The sequence below is a fragment of the Mustela erminea genome, chromosome 13, assembly GCF_009829155.1.
Source record: "Mustela erminea isolate mMusErm1 chromosome 13, mMusErm1.Pri, whole genome shotgun sequence".
Lineage (NCBI taxonomy): Eukaryota > Metazoa > Chordata > Mammalia > Carnivora > Mustelidae > Mustela > Mustela erminea.
In genome coordinates, this window is record NC_045626.1 from 83,646,382 (window position 1) to 83,662,761 (window position 16,380).

The 16,380-nt window shown below is 46.4% G+C and overlaps 1 protein-coding gene across 3 annotated transcripts in view; it reads right to left on the reverse strand.

The window, feature by feature from the left end:
• Positions 1 to 16,380, reverse strand: part of ACAD10 (acyl-CoA dehydrogenase family member 10) — a 37,228-nt gene that overhangs the window by 16,912 nt on the left and 3,936 nt on the right. For all 3 annotated transcript variants that reach the window (XM_032310766.1, XM_032310763.1, XM_032310765.1), the window contains exons 2-7: positions 15,283 to 15,482; positions 10,512 to 10,660; positions 7,717 to 7,911; positions 4,407 to 4,565; positions 3,117 to 3,276; positions 1,605 to 1,746 (exon numbers count right to left, since the gene is read on the reverse strand). In XM_032310766.1, the coding sequence (XP_032166657.1) occupies positions 1,605 to 1,746; positions 3,117 to 3,276; positions 4,407 to 4,565; positions 7,717 to 7,911; positions 10,512 to 10,660; positions 15,283 to 15,469 (992 nt within the window). In that variant the 5' untranslated portion in view covers positions 15,470 to 15,482. The remainder of the gene's footprint in view (positions 1 to 1,604; positions 1,747 to 3,116; positions 3,277 to 4,406; positions 4,566 to 7,716; positions 7,912 to 10,511; positions 10,661 to 15,282; positions 15,483 to 16,380) is intronic.

Sequence of the window (16,380 nt, forward strand, 5' to 3'; positions counted from 1 at the left end):
ATACATTTTATCTCTCCTTTTATTCTTTTAAAGATTTTATTTATTGGGGCGCCTGGGTGGCTCAGTGGGTTAAGCCGCTGCCTTCGGCTCGGGTCATGATCTCAGGGTCCTGGGATCAAGTCCCGCATCGGGCTCTCTGCTCAGCAAGGAGCCTGCTTCCCTCTCTCTCTCTGCCTGCCTCTCTGCCTGCTTGAGATCTCTGTCTGTCAAATAAATAAACAAAATCTTAAAAAAAAAAAGATTTTATTTATTTATTTGAGAGAGAGAGATCACAAATAAGCAGAGAGGCAAACAGAGAGAGAGGAGGAAGCAGGATCCCCAGCGAGCAGAGAGCCCGAAGCGCAGCTCCATCCCAGGACCCGGGGACCATGACCCGCGGGCCGAGGGCAGAGGCTTAACCCACTGAGCCACCCAGGCGCTCCAAGAATTATTATTATTATTATTTTTAAAGATTTTACTTTTTCATTTATTTGACAGAGAGACAGGGAGCACAAGCAGGCAGAGAGGCAGGCAGAGGCAGAGAGAGAAGCAGGCTCCCCACCAACCGAGCAAGGAACCCAATGCAGGGCTCGATCCCAGGACCCTGAGATCACGACCTGAGCCAAAGGCAGTGGCTTAACCCACTGAACCACCCAGGCGCCCCCGAGAATTATTTTTTAAGGAGAGATTCCTCTAACTAGAATTACTAGATCTAGAAGTGTGACAACTCTGAGGTTTTTAATAAATTGTGTCATGCTGTTTTCCAAAATTCCCAAAATTGTCCATTTGGCATTTTATAAGCAGATACCATATTATGTTTCATCTTCAAATGCACATTTTATTCCTTTACTCAAATGGAAATTCTCTGCATTCCTGGATTTTTGGAATAGCACCCCCAGAATTTCTCAGTACCTCTGGGAATGCTCAGAGAGCGTTTGCAAGCAGGGTGCAGAAGAGCAGAGTGGGGGCTTCATATTTTAGGGTTTCCCTCCTGTAAATGCACACCTGTTCCTGCATGAACGCATATATAGATGCTCAGAAATAGCATTTCTGATACGTTTTCTCCTCTGATGACCCCCTAAGGCTTCATAATCATCAGTCACCAGTGCCTATAGTAGTTGGAGAAGTCAGACTCCAGGAACTGAAAAGTCCCAAGGACAGAGAGTAAACAGTACGAACAAGAAGGGGCCAAGAGACATCACATTTCCTTTCCTACTCTGCAGCTCTCCTTCTGCAGAGCATCGAGGGCTGGAAGGGAGAAGGGAGCAGAACAGGAGAAAGGCTTCCAGGAGAATAAGCCCCCAACCAACGGAGCCCATCCAGAATTTTCTAGTTTGGAACTAGGTTTTTCAACCTACTATGTTTAATATTTCCTATGTCAGGAACACTCTTTTTCACCCAGAGGTTCCCCCCCCCAAAGTCTGGTTTTCTAGAGGTGTAGGTCTAGAAAAGCAAAAACAAACTTCGGGATAAAATTAGGTGACATGTTCTTATTGGAAATAATTTTGGAAATTTACACTTGCACATGAAATGTGTCAGGGCTTTCTGATGGGGCGCTGGCTTGTTAGTTTGGGGCTGAGCTGCGGAGGCTGGGGGGTGAGGACACCCCGGTTCTGAGAAGTTACCTGAACTCCCTCTCTACTGCATGGGTGGACGGAACGAGTGTCCCCAGGGGTTTCCTTTTCAGAACCAGCTGGTGGTTACCGAGCCTGACATAGTAGGTTGGACTGGACTGCCCATGATCAAACCGAAGGAGCTCCAATGGACCTGCAAGTTTGAAAACCAAGAAAATGAAAGCGGTTCTGGAGGACAGAGCTGGGCATTCCTGCTTTCTAATGAATACCACATTTGGGGTGTGCAGAACATTCTGATTTGGGCTACACCTCCTCCTCGGGCAGCAGAAATGACTGAGGGCCAGGGGTACCTGCCCCCCTGCCCCAGCTCAGTGGCAAAGGCCACTCCGTTCCTACCACCGTCCTTCTCACTTTGTACAGGTGTCCGATTTTGTCCCTCTGGCCCACTCCCATTCTGTGAAGAAAAGCTTTTTTGATTCTGTTTATCAGCCACAAGCACAATCGTGACAACCAATCAGGCGAAACGGGATGCTTTAAGCTTGAGGATGAGCAGTGCCCTTGTGTGTCCCTCAGCCCATACCCGGCCAAACCATGCCTGACACTGCCATGACGGCTGAAAGCAGCTTCTGCAGAGGCCAAATAGCTGAGCCAAAGTGCTTTCACGGGACGCGCTCTCCCACCCCAGTGGGCTGAACATCCTGATGAACCCTCAGCTTCATCATAAGACCGAACTCCGGACATAGACTCGTCTCACATGATCAGAAGAGCAGGCAACGGGAGTTTGCCTGAGTTCGTGGGTCTGCTCCGAGAGGGCCCCTTAATAGTACAAGAGACCCTAAGCACAATCCAATTCCTGGAGAACAGACTGTGAAGCACAACACAAAATGTCTTTTTCAAGGATTGAATGTATGGAAGCAACGCTTTATTACCATGTGGGAATGTCTTCATTCCCTGGGTGGCTCAGCCTTTAGCTCGGGTCATGATCGCAGGGTTCTGGGATTGACCCCTGCATCAGGCTCCCTGCTCTGTGGGAAGCCTGCTTCTCCCTCTCCCCCTCTCCCTGCTTGTGTTCCCCCCTTGCTGTGTCTCTCTCCATAAAATAAATAAAATCTTAAAAAAAAAAAAAAAAGAGCCCCTGAGGCAGCTAGCTGTTCCCCCCCCCTCCAGCCCAGACTGAAATTCAAAGAATGAAAGAAGGACCTTGTCCCATTGTCAACTCAGGGAACTTCTTAAGTCACCTTCACAAAACAGGCTGTTGCCTCAGAACAATTAGACACACTCCAGTGCTCCTGGGCACATACCACTGGCTCCAGGTGCCAGGGGACCCCCGTAAACCTCCCCCCAAACATACACACACTCAGGTGGAAGAGGGGGCACGTGACCTTTTGGGGTTAATGCTTTTTCCCAAGCAAGACTGAAAGCTGCTTTCGGATCCACTGAGCCCAACAGCGGTTTACCTCATCACACCGCCTGTCTCCAGCATATTCCACAGGGATTTCAAAGGGAGAGCCAGACTGAAAGCTGAGCCTTAAGAGAGTAAGCAAAATGCAAACACGGAAATACCTGTGCTCTGGGTCCCCAGTAGGTCTTTGAGGTACTTCTCCAAGGACTCTTGTGGAATTTCCACTGTTTCTCTCACAGGGCCAGTGTTTGGAATAACCATTCTCATCGTAAAGCCTAAAAGGGTTTCTAATTCCTTTATGGCAGTTTCTGGGTCATTAACCTGGTTTCAAAGAAAATATTGAACATGTATCACCAGTCAATCCTCACCTGGCCTCCTGCCTGTTCTCCAAAAGGGTAGTTTTGTGGGGGTTTTTTTAAAGATTTTATTTATTTGAGAGAGAGATAATGTGAGTGAGAGAGAGAGAGCATGAGCAGGGGGGTAAGGGGCAGAGGAAGAAGGAGAAGCAGATTTCATCCTGAACAGGGAGGCCGATGTGGAGCTTGACCCCAGGACCCTGGGCATCCTAGGACCCGAACACAGGTGCTTAGCGGACTAAGGCACCCAAGTGCCCTAAAAGGGTAGTTCTTTAGAGGGAGATAGCCAAGAAGTCGGGTCTTTGGGCAAGGGCCTTGAAGGCCAGGATAGTCAACTAACAAGGAAGCTGTAGAATGAGCTTCCTCTTCCCATTTAATTCCTAACCACATTAATCATTCTTCTCCACTGGGAAGAGTGCCAGTGAAGAGTCCGTGATGCTCCCTCACACCAGGAGGCCAGCATACAGCAGCATCTACCCTGTCCCCACGGCCTGTCAGCTTCATAGCAAAAACCCAAACGTCACAAGCCAGTCAGAGACCTCCTCTTGTGGCTTCTCACCCTTCACAGCCATCACCTGGGCGGTCCGTGTGGCCTAACCCAGAACAGCATTACTAGGATAGCCTAACTGCCATCCCAAATGTCCTAAGCCTGCCAGCCACGTCCTTGTGTAATTCCTTTTTTCCCCCCTAAGATTTTCTTATTTTTTTGAGAGAGAGAGAGAGAGCATGCAAGGGGAGAGGGTCAGAGGGAGAAGCGGACTCCCCACTGAGCAGGGAGCCCGATGCGTGGCTCAATCCTGGGACTCCGGGATTATGACCTGAGCTGAAGGCAGTCACTTAACCAAATGAGCCACTCGGGTGCCCTTCCTTGTGTAATTCTTTCCTCAAACTGACTTTCTGGTAAGTGTTTGTCCTCCCTCCCTTTGAAAATGTGAGTGGCTCGTCACATAGATTTCCTAATTAATAAGAAAAAGAAGACTACAGCAGCATGGGGGGAAACCACTAAACACAAGAATGATTGTGAACAGTCTGCACAGATATGCTGAGGCTAGTGCCTGCTGCACAGCCGGGGTTCCAAAAAATGGTGACCGTTACCTGAATGGTGCGAATGCCAAGGCTGGCAGCAGCTTTTAGATTTGGTCCAAGATCGTCAAGAAAAATGGACTCCGACGGCTGCAGGCCGAGCCGCTCCAAGCACAGCTTGTAGATCCTGGGGTCTGGCTTACAGATCCCTTCTAGGCAGGATTCCACGACCTGAGCAAGGAACAGGAATGAGAGGTGAGTGTCTCTAAAAGGCGGTGCTCCCACATGCGTCCTGCTATAGTTTTTGAAGAGAAATAATACAAGGACAGTTGAGATTTGTTGTAACAAGTAACTTAGGAGTTTTATGATGTAAAATGATGTTGCTTTTTAAAGTTGGACATGGAAATCCTGGATTGCTACCTGGGAGCAAGCTCGGAAAACCAGAGTTCTGCTTCAGACACAGTGACCTTTGGCAAACAGTGAGGCCATGATGGGCCTCTGTGTCCTCATCAGTAACACGGGGATGTGAACAGCTATCTTACCTACAGTAGCAGTCGTTGAGAACTTTATTTATTTTTTTTATTATATTTTTTAAAGATTTCATTTGTTTATTTGACAGGGGGAGAGAGAGAGAGTACAAGCAGGGGGAGCGGCAGGGAAAGGGAAAAACAGGCTCCCCGCTGAGCAGAGAGTCAGACATGGAGCTCCATCCCAGGCCCCTGGGATCATGACCTGAGCCCAAAGGCAGAGGCTTTACCCCACTGAGCCACCCAGGCGCCCCTGTTATGTGGGTTTTTACAATAAAAAACAATGTAAAAGCTTTTTAAATTAAAAAAAAAAATAGATGAAAAAAATTCTTAAAGCCGAGACAGATTCCTACAATACTGAAGAGTTCAGTCTCTAATGCTGTTAGACATTTCAGGATTGCTTACACTATCTTTATTCCAAGAAATGTGTGTGTGTGTGTGTGTGTGCGCGCGCGCGCGCGCATGTGCCCGTGCACGTGTGTGTGTGTGTGTGTGTGTGTATGTATGTATTTAGAGCCTTAGAGAACAAAAATCTAAATCGTTGCCCTTGAGGAAATATTTTTAAAACTCCAGGTCTCCTGCTGATCTAAAATATGAAAACCCACCAGAAAAGCTGCTGGAAAGCACATGCCAGAAAGCCTGTGAAGTCTAAATAAACAAGTCCATTTTTTTTCAAGAAGCTCAATAGGTCTTTTAAATTGTAGCTTCCCTTGGAGGGCTCAGTGTGAACCTGACCAGCTTCAGTTGTCCAGATGACGTTATCATTCCTATAGCTGCCCTGGATGGAAGGAACCTCTGAAAATAACTGCCATGAGCCCGGACCATGCAGGGAGCTTTGCATGCATTATTCTGTGGGGGGCACACAGCTACCCTACAACTAGAAATTGCTATTCCTGAATTACAGACGAGAAAACTGAGGTTCAGGAGAGCAAGTTTGCAAGCTGCAGAAACAGGACGGAATCTGGCCGAGGTTCGGAGCGCTCACAGGGGAGGGAGCTTGGAAGAGGTCTGTATGTGTACTGCAGGGAAATTAACCATCTAAGCAGGTGGGGAGCCAGGCATGATGTCCAGGGAGGTGAGGACTTCATATCTGATGGGCTTTCTACAAGAAGGAAGGGGGGTGTGGCAGGTGAAAACAGTATGGGCTGCGAAGCTAATTTCCAACCTTCGTGCTCTGAATTTCTGCCTGTCCATTCAACTAGATTTCATGTTCTAAACTAGCACTATCTGATAGAGCCTCCTGCAGTGATGGAAAGGCTATATCTGCGCTGTCCAATATAGCAGCCACTAGCCACATGTGGTGAGTGAGCCCTTGAAATGTAGCAACTGTGTGCTCCAGCAGGCAAAGATCGTCCGTCACATGTGACACGGTACCCCTTCATGCCTCGCCAACACCCTGCACAGAGTAACGGCTCAATGAAAATTTATTCTCTAACTGAAGTTTAAGCAGGTCATCTAAAAATAATTCGTTATCTATCCTAGGATAGTACTCTATTTTCTCTTGGGGAAATGGGGAATCCTTTATAGGTACAATAACCTCCTAGCCCAGAAGACCATCTCTGCACTCAGTATGTCCTCAGTGTAGTTTGACAGTCTAGCACTGGGCTAGCCAATACAGTATTTGATTATTTACATTTTTTTAAAGATTTTATTTATTTATTTATTTGACAGAGATCACAAGCAGGCAGAGAGGGGGAAGCAGGCTCCCTGCTGAGCAGAGAGCCCAATGCCGGGCTAGATCCCAGGACCCTGAGATCATGACCTGAGCCGAAGGCAGAGGTTTTAACCCACTGAGCCACCCAGGCGCCCTGATTATTAACATTTAAACTAATAAAAAATGAAATAAAATTCAGTTCTTCAGTGATGCTAGCCACATTTCAAGTGTTTAATAGCCGTGTGTGGTAGTAGCAACCATATTGGACATTTCCATTACTGCAGTAAGTTTTGTTAGCACTAGTCTCAGGATTAATGCCACAGAAATAGAGAGCAACATTGCTGGTCTTTTTTTTCTTTTTTCTTTTTTGAGAGGGAGGGCAAAGGGAGAGGGAAAGAAAGAATCATCTTAAGCAGGGGCTTGAGCTCACAACCCTGAGATCATAACTCTGAGACCATGACCTGAGCCAAAATCAAGAGTCAGACGCTTAGTCAACTGAGCCACCCAGGTGCTCCTTTTTCTTCTTTTTTTAAAAAAAATATTTACTGGGACGCCTGGGTGGCTCAGTTAGTTAAGCAGCTGCCTTTGTCTCAGGTCATGATTCCAGTGTCCTGGGATCGAGTCCCACATCGGGCTCCTTGTTCGGCAGGGAGCCTGCTTCTCCCTCTGCCTCTGCCTGCCATTCTGTATGCTTGTGCTCGCTCTCTCTCCCTCTCTCTCTCTGACAAATAAATAAAATCTTTAAAAAAAAAATTTATTTATTTAAGTAATCTCTAGACCCAACACAGGGGCTCAAACTCATGACCCTGGGGTCAATATTCACACACCCTTCCGACTGAGACAGTCAGGCACCCCAACAGGACTGGTCTTTAAAAAGGTTAGCAGGCCCTTTAAGACATGAGGCCCAATGGAAGTTTGTGTGTTATATGACGAATAAGGTTCAAATTCAGAATGTGAAAGAGTCTCTAAAGCTGAGGTTTCAACCATTTGTCAAATCCCATAAATACTGGACTTTGCGGAGAGCTCAGTGACCTTTTAAATGTCCTCTTTTCGTCCTGTTATGTCTAAACCTAGTTTAGTCAAGTTAGTCTGGATAAGAAAACCCATTCACTCAAGATCAGCTAAAAGGCAGCATTTAATGATGACTCCTGAAGCAAGGACAGAGTCTCTGTTTTGATAGTTTGGGTCACTTCAAGCTTACCACATCAAACTGTTTCCGGTCCAGGGGCAAAAAGCTTTTCCCATTGGGAAGATAAAAATTATTGCTCAAGACTGCAGTCCGAAGGCCTTTTGCCCGAATTTGAGTTATGGCCTCAGTCATCACTGGGAACTGCTTTGCCACTTGGTCACTGGTCAGCAGAGAGAAAAAGGAGCCCACGGGCACAGAGGTCTTCACCTAAAAGCGGGGAGGGGAGAGGAGAACTGATAATAATTAAGAGTAGGAGGAAGAGCTTATCACCAACAGAGAAAAATATTGTTGCCTAGGGAATTCTCCTTTGGCTGTTGTGCAGAACCTTGCATACAAGGTTGTAAAAACTGACTTTCCATGCCAATGGTAGAGACTGGAGCCATCTATACCAATATTCCTGATAAGTGAATTCCCTATTTTACTCATGGATTGGCAATCTTCAGAAGTAACAACTGCAAAAGTATATGAGGCAGATCTGATTTAATCCTTAATGATCCAGAAGACATGTAATGATTTTCTTTTTTTATATATAATTTATTTATTTGATAGAGAGAAAGAGAGATCACAAGTAGGCAGAAAGGCAGGTAGTGGGAGAGGGGGAAGCAGGCTCCCCGCTGAGCAGAGAATCCGATGCGGGACCCATTCCCAGGACCCTGAGATCATGACCTGAGCCGGAGGCATATGTTTATTGCCCGAGCCACCCAGGAGCCCCTGATTCAAAGTTGTTGTTTTTTTTTTTTAAGATTTATTTATTTATTTGTTTTGAGAGAGAGACAGTGAGAGAGAGCATGAGCGAGGAGAAGGTCAGAGGGAGAAGCAGACTCCCCGTGGAGCTGGGAGCCCGATGTGGGACTCGATCCCGGGACTCCGGGATCATGACCTGAGCCAAAGGCAGTCGTCCAACCAACTAAGCCATCCAGGCATCCCTGATTCAAAGTTTTTAATATGTTCACAAGGTTGTGTGACCATCACCACAATCAATCTTAGAACATTTTCATCACTCTGAAAAGAAACCCCACATACACTGGAATCATTTCCCATTCCACCTCCCATACCCCAATACTCTCAGTCCTAGAAAATTAGTAATTTAGTTTCTTTTCCTATAGACTTCCCTATTCTGGGCATTTCATATAAACGGAATCATACAATATGCGGTCTTTTTTGATCAGCTTCTTTCTTTCGTTTAGCACAATGTTTTACATACATATTTGAAATTGGGGTAAAATATACCTAACACAACATTTACTATTTTAGCCACTTTAAGTGTCTAGCTGGGTGGCGTTAAGTACATTCATTATTGTGCAACCAATACAACCACTGATCCACAGAACTTTGTTTACTATAATTTAAATCATTTTAGTAGGATTACTGTGAAGTCCACACTTGAGTTAATGTAAATAAAGAACTTAGAACCAGGGGCACCTGGGTGGCTCAGTCAGTGAAGTGGGTGCCTTCAGTTCAGGTCATGATCCTGGGGTCCTGGGATCGAGCCCCATGTCAGGCTCTTTGCTTGGCAGGGAGCCTGCTTCTCCCTCTCTTTCCCACTAATGCTTGCTCTCACTATCTCTGTCTCTCTCACTCAAATAAATAAATAAAATCTTAAAAAAAAAAAAAAAAGAACTTAGAACAATGCCTAGTACAGAGAAAAGGGTCAATATTATTACTGCTTTTTAAAATTTTTTTTAAACTTTTTTTTTTAAGATTTAATTTATGTATTTGAGAGAGAAGAGAGACAACATGAGTAGGAAGGGCAGAGGCAGAAGGAGAGGGAGAATCCAGAGCAGACCCCATGTTGAGCACAGAGCCTGATGCAGGGCTCAATCCCAGGACCTGATCACCAGATCACAACTCGAGCTGAAACCAAGAGTTGGACAGTTAACGGACTGTGCCACCCAGGCACCCCTTATTATTGCTTTAATTAAGCTTTCCAATCAAAGCTGTTACGCAGACAGCTCCTCTTACAGATGAACAAGAATTGATAGAGCTCAGTAAGGAATACTTTTACTTATTCATATCTGTAGCTACAGTTGAGTTCCTGGGAATGGAAGAAATACATTAAAAACTTTTACTATAGGGGCACCTTGGTGGCTCAGTGGGTTAAGCCTCTGCCTTCAGCTCAGGTCATGATCTCAGGGTCCTGGGATCGAGCCCTACATCAGGCTCTCTGCTCAGCAAGGAGCCTGCTTCCCACCCCCCCTGCCTGCCTCTCTGCCTACTTGTGATCTCTGTCTGTCAAATAAATAAATAAAATCTTAAAAAAAAAAAAAACTTTTACTATAAATGGGTGATGGGTGCTAAGGAGGGCACTTGTGATGAACACTGGGTGTTGTATCCAAGTGATGTATCAACTACTCCTGAGACTAATTTTTTTTTTTAAGATTTTATTTATTTATTTGACAGAGAGAGATCACAAGTAGGCAGAGAGGCAGGCAGAGAGAGAGAGAGGAGGAAGCAGGCTCCCTGCTAAGCAGAGAGCCCGATGTGGGACTCGATCCCAGGACCCTGAGATCATGACCTGAGCCGAAGGGAGCAGCTTAACCCACTGAGCCACCCAGGCGTCCCACTCCTGAGACTAATATTACACTGTATGTTAACTAACTAAAATTTAAATAAAATTTTGAAAAAAATCAACCAAACAAAATAAATAAAAACTTGAAATATTGAAAAAAAACCCAAAGAAATGAAAAACTTAAAAGAGATTATTAGGTTTTACCTCTTTATCTGCAGTTTAATCAATTTACCGGGTGAGTAGGGCGTCCCCTATCTGGCAAAAATAATATGTAAATTCAAGTGTTTTTATCACTCACAATTTCAGAGCAAAGTCTCCCAAATTCTTGCAAGAAATCCTCTGTTGTTATCTCTCCCCTCATAAGTTTCATCCAGGGCCCATTCTCGCCACCTGAGATCCAGGCCTTCCGTATAGTTCCAGGAGGGATATCATTTTGTAGTTCCCATTCTATAGGAAGTAAAAGATGCAGTAAGGGAAGCACGTGGACCGATGGCCTGGCTTTGGGAAGCCTGGGGGAATTAGCGTCCCCAACCCGAGGCACTGCCATGGTGACAGGCGGATTCTGCTGGGAATCTGAAGAAATTCAGGAAATGCAAAATCTCAGTGGGAGGCCTCCAAGGTGACAGGGATACTGAGTGAGGGGACACCGCTGGTAAGTGTCAGGTCTTTACCGGCTGCTTGACGGGACTCGACACTGCATTATGTCTTTTCTTCCCAGGTCTCTCATTAGCCGGCTCATTCACACGGGCCTGGCAGGTAGTAAGGGAATAACATGCATAATAAACTGGACACTGCCAGCACTCACGAACAAGCCTGTCATTTTGTAAACTGTAGTAATCCCGTATGGCAGTGGGGCTGGTGGTACACGGAAATGTTTGCTTGGGGGATGCCGTCTTTGTGGACTAAAGAAGAAAATTTATTTTTTTTTAAAGCGTTTATTTATTTATTTGACAGAGAGCCCAAGTAGGCAGAGAGGCAGGCAGAGAGTGAGAGGGAAGCAGGCTCCCCGCTGAGCAGAGAGCGGGTGCGGGGCTCGATCCCAGGACCCTGAGATCATGACCTGAGCCAAAGGCAAAGGCTTTAACCCACTGAGCCACCCAGGAGCCCCCAAGAAAGAAAATTTCTATCCACAAAATGCTCACGCAGTGAACAGATCAGCATTTGTCTACACTGGGGACCTTTAGACAGGAGCTGCTTTTTCTTGTACAAGGTTGTTTTTTCTTTCTAAAATATAGCTGCTACGGGGGCACCTGGGTGGCTCAGTGGGTTAAAGCCTCTGCCTTCGGCTCAGGTCATGATCCCAGAGTCCTGGGATCGAGCCCCACATCGGGCTTTCTGCTCTGCAGGGAGCCTGCTTCCTCCTCTCTCTCTGCCTGCCTCTCTGCCTACTTGTGATCTCTGTCAGATAAATAAAGAAAAAATCTAAAAAAAATAAATAAATAAATAAAATAAAATATAGCTGCTACGGGGCAAAAATACATAAAGCAGGGTGCCTAGGTGGCTCAGTTGATTAAGCAACTGCCTTTGGCACAAGTCATGATCCTGGAGTCCCGGGATCGAATCCCACATCGGGTTCCCTGCTCAGTGGGGAGCCTGCTTCTCCCTCTACTCCCTGCCCCCCCCATCTCTCACTATCTCTGTCTCTCTCTCTCCAACAAATTAAAAACAAAAAACAAAAAACAAAAAACCTTAAAAAATATATAAAACTATTGTAATTATTTCTAAGACATAATATGCTTTACACATTTTTTTGTTTGAATAAAATAAGGCCTGTGCACTGAAAATATCTCACCACAGAAAGTATAAAATAAGAAAGTAAAATGATAATCTCATTCTTCAGAAATAATCAGTGTTACTGATCTGATCTATCTTTCGAGAACTGCAAGACTTTATTTATTTTTTGAGAGAGAGCATGTAAGCAGGAGAGTGGGGAGGGGCTAAGGGGGAGAGGGAAAAAGAATCTTTTTTTTTTTTTAAAGATTTTTATTTATTTATTTGGCAGACAGAGATCACAAGTAGGCAGAGAGGCCGGCAGAGAGAGAGGAGGAAGCAGGCTCCCTGCTGAGCAGAGAGCCCGACGACGTGGGGCTCCATCCCAGGACCCTGGGATCATGACCTGAGCCGAAAGCAGAGGCTTTAACCCACTCAGCCTCCCAGGGGCCCTGGGAGAAAGAATCTTAAGCTGACTCGACTCTGAGCCAGTGAGTAGCTCAGTCCTACCACTGCGAGATCATGACCTGAGCCAAAACCAAGAGTCGATGCTTAACTGACTGAGCCTCCAAGGTGCCCCGAGAACAGCAAGGCGTTTAAAGCTCAATCCAAACAATCCTACTTATTTAATCTGAGAACTAAAGTGTGTCACATTTTTTATGGTCTGAGAACTGGCAAGTACATAAGGGAGCTGGCACTCTCATATACTGTTGATGGGAGTGGGAACAAGCACAACCTCTATGGAAAGCAAAATTTTAAATGCATATCCAATGCAGTAATCCTACTTTCTAGGAATCTCTCCCACAGATAGATCTATAAAAGTCAGCAAAGGATATGTACAAGGCTGTGCAGAATTACTTGTAATAAAAAGAATCAGAGGGCGCCTGGGTGGCTCAGCTGGTTAAGCGTCTGCCTTTGGCTCAGGTCATGATGCTGGAGTCTCTCGGGATCAAGTCTTGGGATCAAGTCCCGAGTCTTCCTCTGCCCCTCCCCGCACTTGTTTTCTCTCTCTCTCAAATAAAGAAAGAAAATCTTTTTTTTAAGATTTAAAAAAAAAAATTATTTGACAGGCAGACATCACAAGTAGGCAGAGAGGCAGGCAGAGAGAGAGGAGGAAGCAGGCTCCCTGATAAGCAGAGAGCCCAATGTGGGGCTCGATCCCAGGACCCTGAGATCATGACCTGAGCCAAAGGCAGAGGCTTAACCCTCTGAGCCACCCAGGCAACCCAAGAAATAAAATCTTAAGGGGAAAAAAAAAAAGAGAGAGAACCAGAAACTTAAATGTATATTAATAAATGGCTTGTTAAATCACCTATGGTACATTCATATAACGGACTACCACACAGATGTATAAACTAAAGCAAGGATTTGCAAACTTGCAGTTTGAAGCAAGGATGGCCTGGGAACCAACTCTGTCTCCCATCTGTTTTTGTGAGTAAGGTTTTATTAGAATACAACCACACCCATTCATTTGCTGCTGTCACTGTTTTCTTGCCACAACAGCAAAACAGAACAGTTGCGGTATGGCTTGCAAAGCCTTCTCAGCCCTTTATAGAAAAACCTTGCTAACCAAAACACACCTTGGTGGAGGTTACACTGACATGCTAGCCAGGGACATTCTACCCAGGGAGGAGGTCAGAGAAGGCTTCCCAGAAGCGAAGTCTTAAAATCAATACTAATAATCACCACAAGATGTAGTGAGTGTGCAAGACTCCAGGCACTGAGCCAGTAATACACTGCTTAACTTACCATCAAAAGTACCGGGAGGATTTGAACAGGTAAACAGGATGGGGAAGGGCAGCTGCCAACAGAGGGGAGAGAACTTGCAAAGACACAAGAGTGTAAATGTGTTTGGCAAGTTTAAAGAACAACAAGTCAGTCCGTCGCAGCTGAAATGTGGGCGATGTTGCAACACAAGGACAGGAGGGCTAATCTGCAAGAGGCCTTCGGATACCAAGTGAAAGCTTCTGGACTTCATCTAAGGGGCAAAGCACAGGCACTCAAGGATTTGAAGCAAGGAAGGGAGGGGATAAGATCTGTATTTCAGAAAGCTAATTCTGGGGGCTGTGTGGAAGGTGGCACAAAACCCAGAGTGCTGCAGATGGGGGGGGGGGGACAGAGACTGACAGCTTAGGAGGCTCACGTGATGGTGCAGGTGGGGGAAGATAGGGAGCTAACCCTGGGCCGAGGCACACGGAGAGGACAGAAGCGAATAGGTTCTCCAGATACTCTGGAGAAAGTTAAGAAAACTTTCAGTTCTGTCCAGTGATCTTTGTCAAAAGGAGACTCGGCTGCCGGTCAAGGAGGCAGGTTTGTGGCGCGGGGAGTAGGATGGCTGTTGAGAAGGTGGGAACTGCCCGGTCATAAATGCCAGTGGAATATGAGCAGAGGAATAGAGAAGCTGAGGGCCCAGCTGCCGCTGGAGGTCAGAACTGCTGGAGGTCAGAAACTGCTGAGTCTGCTTGCTTATTAGCTGGGTCATGTGAGAAGGGAAACCTTCCTGAAATGAAGGCAGGCGGCCAGAAGGGGGAGCCCTCACGCCCCTCCGAATCCCGTCAGTTACAGAACCCAACAGAACAATCTTCAAAAGGAAAGGATCATCACTTCCCGGCCTCAGCAGGAGAAAGATGTGTGCTTAACTCACTACCCCAGCACCTCTGCTGATGAGAAATCATCGTCGCCCTGAACTCCTGCCTTTCTCTAGTGGACTTTTGTTCAAAACAAGCCCTCCCAGTTTCCTCCTCTTTCTCCACAAAATAATGTTCCTCTCCTTTGTGGGACTAGCCTGTAGTGTTGGCCATAGCTTGCTTGTCCCAAACTGCAATTCTCTTGCTATTCCCAAACAAACTCATTCTTTTTTTAAGATTTTATTTATTTGACAGAGACAGAGATCACAAGTAGGCAGAGAGGCAGGCAGAGAGAGAGAGGGGGAAGCAGGCTCCCTGCTGAGCAGAGCTGGATCCCAGGCCCCTGGGATGATGACCTGAGCTGAAGGCAAAGGCTTTAACCCACTGAGCCACCTAGGCACCCCCAAACTCATTTTTGCTGGCAAAATAACTGCTTCATGTTTAAGGTCAATAGGAAATATTTACTCAGGGGCATGTAAAACCTGTACTTGGGTTCGCTTAGCATGGAAAACTGCCCAAGCAGCCACCACAGTAGGTCAGTTCTTCTGCCTTTTTTCCTTCCTGCTGGCTGGAATGAGAACGTGATGGCAGGAGGTGAAGCAGCGAAGACAGGCCATGAGGTGACATGGAAATGAAGAGCTGCCCAAACGTTCCTCTCAGCCTCCCCTTACACGCTTCATTCCCCCTGCGCCGACCCTAGTTTCCAAAAGTGAAACAGAATGAAGAGCTCACCTGCCGCCACTCTCCCTGGAGAAGGAATGAGAACTCCACTCATGTCAAAAATCACCGCTCTGTAGGTGCCGCCTCCAGAATGTGTCCATCGCCTGGCTCGCTGGAGCCTCCCCTGGCTGTGTTTCGGGAAGGTTGCCCTCCGAGCCCACTGGAGATGTGAGGACCGGAAGAGCTGCCTCATGTACATGTTGAGGCCAAGGCTGCACGAGAAGAAGACACAGGGCACAGCTTGCTTTCTCTGCCTCCAATCCAGACCTCCATCCAGGGGCTTAGGCGTGCCAACTGGACATCTCCACTGATCTCCCGCAAACACTTCAAACAACCACTAGAATTGAGCCCTCCCGGACTACTCTGTTTTCTAGGCTCCTTAGCCCAGGAAAAGGTTCCACCATTCAGCTAGCTGCTCAAGCTAGAAAACTGGGATTCGCCCCTGACTTCTCTCAGTCCCCCACTTGGCCACCTCAATTCCATGTGCTCTATGCTGTTGTCTTCCTTCTGAAAATCGCCATCTACCTCTCTCCACTTACTATCCACAGATGGTCTTGCCTACAGATCGTTGCAACATGTTAGCCTCTTAGTGGGTTCCCTTGCTTCTTCTCAAACTCCGTTCTTTCTCCACTCTTCAAGCAGAGTTGAGTGTGCCTTCAAAATTGCAAATTTGGCCACATCTTATTCCCATTTAGAACTTTCTTTTTTTTTTTTTTTTAAGATTTTATTTATTTACTTATTTGACAGACAGAGATCACAAGTAGGCAGAGAGGCAGGCAGAGAGAGAGGGGGAAGCAGGCTCCCTGCTGAGCAGAAAGCCTGATGCGGGGCTCGATCCCAGGGCCCTGGGATCATGACCTGAGCTGAAGGCAAAGGCTTTAGCCTACTGAGCCACCCAAGTGCCCCCCATTTAGAACTTTCAATGTTTCCCCACTGCCCTCAAGATAAACTCTCGGTTTCTTAACCTGCCCCAAGAGGCCCTTTAAGATCTGTCCCCCTCCTTGGCAGCAACTCTCCCTCTTTTTTTCACTTTAATCTGGATGATGTGGACATGCAAATCTACATGCAGCTTCTTCAAACACACGATGTTCTCCTCCAGCTACCATGCCT